Source organism: Anabas testudineus, chromosome 16 (assembly GCF_900324465.2).
Source record: "Anabas testudineus chromosome 16, fAnaTes1.2, whole genome shotgun sequence".
Lineage (NCBI taxonomy): Eukaryota > Metazoa > Chordata > Actinopteri > Anabantiformes > Anabantidae > Anabas > Anabas testudineus.
The window spans coordinates 13,731,207-13,738,844 of record NC_046625.1 but is presented as its reverse complement, the minus strand read 5'-3'; the positions used below and the strand labels follow the sequence as shown (position 1 = coordinate 13,738,844).

Genomic DNA, 7,638 nt, shown 5'->3' with positions numbered 1-7,638 from the left:
CAAACAATACACATACTTGTTCTTCCCACTGTTTACTCGGGACAGAGAATAGTTGCATCTAACAGAACAAAATGTTCCCATGAATGTATCTCTTGGGTTTTTCCTGAGAGCCTGCCAAGGGTAAGTCTGCTTCTTTCTGGTTCTGCATTCCTTCCCACTCAAATCCGAGAGACTTTTCCATCTCCACCCCTCTGAGTGATGTGTCTGAGCCTTGTGTTTAAATATTTTCAACATTTTGAACAGTGGTCTACAGCAAATGAATTTATCCATATTAGAGACTGACAGGCATTAATTCATTACTAAACAATTACAACTAAACGGAGACATTGAGCTTTACCAAGGGGAAGTAATGGGTTCGGTCAATTTGTATCTGAAATTTTAAAATATAGTTTTTTCCATACTTCATGAATGAGTTTTTTCACCACTACACAAAATTTAAAATGAAACACTCAAGATGTGAGCAAAGTCAAGACTTTCAGCTTTAATTAAAGGGTTTGACAATAGTAATAATATAAAAGATAATATAAAAGGAATGACAATATCCTGAAATTACAGCCACCTCTGCACACTCTGCAGTTCACGTCCTTCTACTCAGTTCCTATCCAATCTGATGTGAGAAGATCTATCAGAAAGACTGGGATGAAGTGCGCAAATCCACGTGTAAGAAGACTATAGAGCCTTACCCAAGAAGACGCAAAGCTTTTTTAACTGGCCCTCTAACATAACTCTTGGTAGTTCTTTGTGTTCCCTGCCCTTTTGTTAATAAATAACCTCTTGTTTTATACTCGTTCTCCCTCGTCCGTTTTGTTAGTTTGTAACAAACTAATTGACACTGGTACAAGTACAATAAGGACAGGAGGAATCCACAATCCACTTCACCAGTGTAGAGGATGACAGTGGGTCCAAAGATTTCATTCCCATACCTAATGGCACTCAGGGTGCCACTGTCTAAGATGTGAAGTCTGGACTTCTTCAGACCCTTTCATGAGTGTCACCTGTGGTCAGGGTGATCCTGCTCTTATCTGTAAAAAGCACATGGTGCCAGTGGACGATCTTTCAATTGAACTGCTGTCCTGAAAGAGTTGGACATATGCAACCTGTGTGGGGTGCAGGTGTCGCCAAATGCAAAACTTATGAAAAACAGTCAGAAAAGATGAGGAGGGAAAAATGTTCTGCACCTGTAAAACCATTCCATTCATTTTAGTTCACCTGTTTTCAATTTCATTAACACCAAAGCAGCTGAAACTCTGCTACTTAACTGACCAGAGCAATAACCCAGAGGATTCATTGACTTGATCCTAAAACTTGATTGATTGAAGTGTTCCTTTATTTTTGTTTGAGCAGCACATATTATAAGTGCTTTAAGAATTACTTAAATCAATTATTAAATCAGAGAGCAGGAATCCACATAGTAGTAGTTCTTATGCTTTTTTCAAAAGTGGTACTTTTACCAGAACAAAACCATATGCGCCATATATATCAGATGAGGCAAGCTGTATGGGGCAATTTACAGCAGACCTCATGGAAGCTGTAAAAAAGGAGTTGTTCCACTAATTTATACAACAATTTATGAAGAAAAGTGTATCACTAACTGGTGGAAAACATGTTTTCCATCAGATGGTGATCAACATAATGCTCTACTACCTGCTTCATATGTGTATTAACCTAATGACACCTTTATAAAGAAAAGTGTATCACCATCTGGTGGAAAATATGTTAGTAGAGCATTATGTCAAATATAGCAAAATAATTTAAAAAAATGAACCTAATGACACATTTATAAAGAAAAGTGTATCACCATCTGGTCGAAAACATGTTAGTAGAGCATTATGTCGAAAAGAGCAAAAAATAAAAAATAAAAATAGAAATGAGGATTTTTGTGAGCTATATAAGTATGTTATAAAATTATCTAAAGCTATTAGCTGAAGACCATTTTTTTTACCACATTATAGTTTTTTTAATGAAGGGAATATTTCCATCACTACAGTACTTTATGCAGCTTTGTTAAACTTTACACAACTCACACTTTCTAATGCTTTCCTTTATAAGAAATGTATACTTGAAATTAATTTAAACGATAAAAATCTGATGTCTATTACACTCCCCTCCAAAAGTATTGGAACAGTGAGGCCAATGTAAGTTGTGTATTAGATCCAGATGTAAACATCTAGAAATAAAAGCTGAAATGTTGAGCCCTTGTTTTATATTCATCTTTTGATGTCAAACTCAAATGTTTTCAGTCTACAGCAAAAGTAAAGGTACTGACCTCACTGTTCCAATACTTTCACATGGCATTGTATTTTACAATCACTAAATGAAGCTTAAATGTAAGATCATCATCACTACTCCTGCACTATATACTACATGTTTAAATGTAAAATGACAGACAGTAACATTGAGTGATGTTTTCAAAATATGTTGAAGAACTCAAATGTTGCCATACACTTGAATATCCTGCAAGAAATCAAACAAGAAATTACTTTATACTTTATACTTTGCACCTCTAGACCATAGCCAGCATTAGCTACACATTTCTCATGCTGAACTCTGTCCACCACAACATTAAAACCGCCAGGGGAATTTAATGTGAGTCAGTTTCTGCACCATTGTGGTTTATTAAGATACCTTTTCTCTGGCCAGGGCGGTGGTTGTAGTGAGTTGTCAGTGTGCTTTCTGTTGGATAGGAAAAATGCTATGTAAAAAAAGGGCCCACAAGGGAATCATAACTTTTAAAGAAAGACTATTTAAAAAGACTACTAGACTATTAGACTATAGAATTGATGTTATAACTGGGTCATTTTGAAATTACTGTACCTTTTTCTATAGATGAATACGGCGGCTACAATGATTGCAATCAGGACTACAGTTAGGACTGAAATGGTGGCTGGAAGGGAGCTTTTCAACTTGTACGTCAGTGATCCTGGTGACATATGAACATTAGATGCTTGTGAAATTATATAAAAGATAAATGCAAAACTTGAAGATGAAAGGTGAACAGTGTGCTGCTCTAACCCTTCACATTCAGCTTGACTGTGCCGGCTTGTTGCTTGTCTCGCCAGAAAACAGCAGTACAGGTCAGGCTTTTGATGCCGTCTTCTGCAGCAACCACGAAGGTGATCGAGGAGGTTGTCTCCCAAACGCCTTGTCCTCTTGGGAACGTTGGCATATCTGACAGGAACGTCTGCAAAGAGCGAAACAAGTCATGTGATGTGACAATACAACACCCACCACTGGTACGCTCTTCTTCAACTGTTTCGTGATATCCTGCAAAAATGACAACAAGCAATTCATCATAACATTTTTAATTTTCTCATCATTTACTTAGCAGAACTTCCAAAGCTCACAAATGAACACATTATACAGCATGTTTAATGCATTTAATCCATACAAATCCAAGTGTAAAAACTAAATGCAAATATTTTTCTAAATCATTTTTCATTAGCTGGTGCCAAGAAATAGTCTGGCATATAACACCCTATAAATCAATAAGCAGAGCTCTCATAAGATCCATCTATGAGGAGACCATGGTGTGTAACATGTAGAACTTACTTTTTATACGGAGGTTTGCAGATGCTGAGGTGTTCCCAGTAGCAAACACGGCAGTGCAGGTCAAAGATTAACCATTATCATCCAGAGAGCCAATAAAGGTCAGGTTTGATACTATATTGTAAGTGTTGTGTTTGCATTTTTGCATGTAAGAAGCCTACAGAGATATTCCAGTGGTTATCAAAACAAATTAAAATTCAAATAGTGTAGTGTTGTTTCCTCTATTTGAAAGATTTCCAAAATATGTGCTTAGCTGTGACAACTACATTTGGAAACACCATAGCTTCAAATGTTGTATTTCAGTATATAAACTAATAGAACATGAAACAGTGAAATGAATGTTGTTACTCTTTTTTATACAGATTTGATAAAGATAGGACTGACTTACCCCCAGGGATGACTGCTCCCAACATTAACAGAAGTCTCTAATTACAGATCGTTTTAAGAAACCTCCCTCTTAAATGTGGGCGGATGTTGTGGTTTGTTAATGACAAGGAGGGGAAAGATCCTATTTACAGTAAAGCTTACTGACAATAAGACTCTCGGGGAAAGTCCTTCAATCTTTTACCTTCAACTCTACAATAAAATCTATGTGATTTTTCAGAGTGTACAGATTTAGCTAATAGACAAATAAAAACAAAAAAACATCACCCTGTACTTAGATGCAGAAAAACTATTTCCCTGGGTAAATGGGTATTATGCACAGCTTTGTATGCTTAGGATAAAGACTGGAAGCTAGGAAACAGTAACAAAAATGAATCTTCCAGCTCCTTAACACGTGTTTTATAGAAGAACTTTGTTACTATTAGCCGTGCTGGCTGTTGACTACTTTTTCCAGTCTTTATGCTAAGCTAGGTTGCTACCTATAATCTTTTTATTGACCAGACAAATATGATAGTGGAGTCGATTGTCAGACCCATTAATGATCTGCAAGTGTATTTCTGAGAATGTTAAACTATTACCTTTAAATTGTTTCGCATCTTTGTTATCTTTATGTTCAGCATTTGATATTTAGTTCTTTAATTACAATTCTCATTGTGGTATGTTTCAAGTGGCACCATGCTACAACAAACAGACTGAACAGATGCATATTTATAACCAAGTATTATGATACATTGTATGGATAAAATCGGAAATTCAAATACATTTACTTTCCCTAAACAATATGATTGTCAATGACAGATTTAACTTGACTTGACTTGAAATATATTTTGTGTGCTTAATACAGTGATTATGCATAACAATAATTACAATATCAGTAAAAAATCAGACGCACTTAATAGCAATGACAGTTACAGGCATTCTTTTGTTGTCTGCTTCGATGCATACACAAAACTTTCTCTTTAGAAATTAACTTCCTTTCTCAAATGTTTCCATAGACGTTAAGGTTTGTTGTCACCGTCAAGGTCCTATGAGAGATTAAAGTAATTTCACAGATGTTAGTGGCAATAGACTTTATACAATTGTTGGAATAAATCATTGACAAATTAATATTACCTCCTTGTAATTGCACAACTTTGGTTGGCTGAAGTCCAAATACAACAGCAAAAATATAAAAACAAAGAAAAATATTAACACAAGACATTTCTGAGTTATCACTGTACAACAATATACACTATATGTATATTTTTCCAACTGCTCTCGCTCAAAAGAAGTACTCCTAGGACCTTTTTGGGGATGGGAAACAAGGCTTGGAGATCTTCTTGTTGTCACATGGTTTTGAATTATTTGGCCCGTGAATTAAATTTTATGTTAGTACTGTACATAGACTTTTTAACAAATTTTTAACTGTTTTATGATTTACTTACATGGGACCCGAATCCCCCATATCTCCTCTAGGTTTTCTGTAATAGAAAAAAAGGGTATTATGTAGTAGAAATCATTGAATTGTCACCAGAAAATAAAAAACTAAACAAAAAATGTGATAAAACATCTTGTGAAACTTTACAGTAAGTACCGTCATTCTACCATCCATGTTTGTCATGTCTTACCTCGAAGATCTGCTCCAAAAAGAAGAACATCAACTATGCAAATGTCATAAAGTATATATATAAAAGCACATAAGTGCTTTTAAAAGCAAATGTTTTTGTATCAAAAACAACCAAAATTGCACCGCACTGTACATGCAAATTACATTGAATCATTTGGTAATATATAGTGTACACAGCTGAATTTGATACAGTGTGGAAATTTCCACTTAAAATACATCACATACATATTGTTTTAGAGAACTAAAAATCCCAAAAATGCCTCTTACTTTTGATCAGCATAGCATGGTATCAGTATAGCACTATGAACTAAATCTGCTTTACCTGCCATCCTGACTTTGGAGCTCTGCAATGCGTCTCCTTGACCAGACATAAAATAATAATGTTATTTAGAAGCACAAATTAATTTCTCGTTCAAATGTGGTAATTATTGTATTATTTGCTCAGTCACTACATTACTCACTTGTATCTTTTCACTATGAAAACGAAGAGGATCCCAAAGGTCACGGACGTACCAATTGCCACCACAATGGGAATGATGATGTGGTTGTAGTTTAGTGTACCTGCAAATAGGAGCCAACCATTCTTCCTTTATATCACACACGCAGTAGGTGAACAACATACAGCAGGTAAACTAAAATAAAGAATGCCTTTAAGACTCAAGTGAAAACTCTCACGTTTTACACGGAGTTTGAATTTATTAGAGGATGTCCTCTGTCCATTAAATGTAGCTGTGCAGGTGACCTCTTTGTGGTCATCCTTCTCCTCAGGAATGAGTGTTATGATGGACTCTACCTCCCAGAGGCCATAAGGAAGTTTTCTGTGGTGCTCCATGAAACTTTCGACCCTACTCCATTTGAGTGTAGGGCTATGGGAGGGGCAGGTGTGGAAGACTTTACAGGTGATAGTATAGGGAGTTCCTAGAAAAGCTGTCTCAGAGTAAATTAGTTCTGGTAGTGGAGGATCAGCTATAAATGAAAAAGATAAAGAAGATAAAGTAAAAGGCAAATCAGAGTAAAATAGATCCGATAGAGTTCTAAAAAATCTCAGAAACTTAGTGACATACGGAGCACGTTCAGCGCAGCACAATCCTCAACAAAGGAAAATTTGTTTATGGTGGGGTCTTCATTCTCTGCTAGTTCGATCCGGAAACAGTAAGGACCATTGCCATGATCTTCAATTTCAGTAATTTCTAAGGTGCAGTTGTTTTGACCAAGATTCCCCAACAACTTAGTTCGACCTCTGAAGTTTTCCAAGACCCTCGTATTATCTTCATGATAGACTCGCTGATTTTTATCACTTTTAAGATGCCAAATCCCTCTGAGTTTGGACCTGGGCAGGTTATTTTCGGGATAGGTGAACGTGCAGGGTATCACAATACATGATGAAACCAAGGCGTCAAGCTTTTGTACCACTTCGGCCTTCCATTCTCCTGTTAAAACAGGGCTGCAAATAACTGGAAAATAAAAAAAGGAAGTGACAAAAAGAAGAAGAAGTGACTTTTAACTTTTTCTATTAACTAAATAGTATGTAGGTATGAGAAATTAGAGGTAACTAATTCTGTTACCTGACAAAAGAAGACAGAAAACCATCATCTTTGTCTTTTTCTCCATGTTTGGCTGAGGTTCTGTTGGTGGGATACACTGTGAACATAAAAGTACTATCAACTTTATTATTTACTGCTAAATTCAAATTATGACAGTAGTGAAAGTGAAACTTCTTCAAAAAGAATTTAGCGTGACATACATAGATTAGTTCTTTAAATAATAAATGTTATGATCTTTTCTTGCTACTGGATATACACATCTGAAACAACATAACACATTAGATTGGATCTATTTTAAAACTGAATCACACACAAACACAAGTTCTGTCATTTTGTCTACTTAAGAAACGTTAAAAACTAAAAATGCTAAGAAAATGTACCGATATACTGTAAACAGCATATAATGTTACCATATATAGACTTACAGTCTTACCCGATTAAGCTGCTGCCTGTTCAATCAGAGTTATGTGTGTGTACTGAAACACTTCCCCAAGAATGTGCTGAGACGATGTGCTGTTCTGCAGTTGACAGTTAACTCTAGAGGTGACATAGAAAAGT

General features: G+C 35.8%; 1 protein-coding gene across 2 annotated transcripts; it reads right to left on the bottom strand.

The window, feature by feature from the left end:
* Positions 1–4,558: 4,558 nt before the first annotated feature.
* On the bottom strand, positions 4,559–7,638 carry LOC113169935 (myelin-associated glycoprotein-like). 2 transcript variants are annotated; one of them, XM_026371739.1, is made up of 9 exons: positions 7,506–7,543; positions 7,102–7,177; positions 6,601–6,990; positions 6,212–6,502; positions 5,998–6,097; positions 5,859–5,894; positions 5,355–5,390; positions 5,044–5,071; positions 4,559–4,955 (listed from the first exon to the last, which is right to left on the bottom strand). In XM_026371739.1, the coding sequence occupies exons 2-9, from the start codon at positions 7,145–7,147 to the stop codon at positions 4,929–4,931; spliced, it is 954 nt and encodes a 317-aa protein (XP_026227524.1). In that variant the 5' UTR covers positions 7,148–7,177; positions 7,506–7,543; the 3' UTR covers positions 4,559–4,928. The 2 variants fall into 2 exon arrangements, with proteins under 2 accessions (XP_026227524.1, XP_026227523.1); XM_026371738.1 differs by having other exon boundaries at positions 4,560–4,955; positions 7,514–7,638.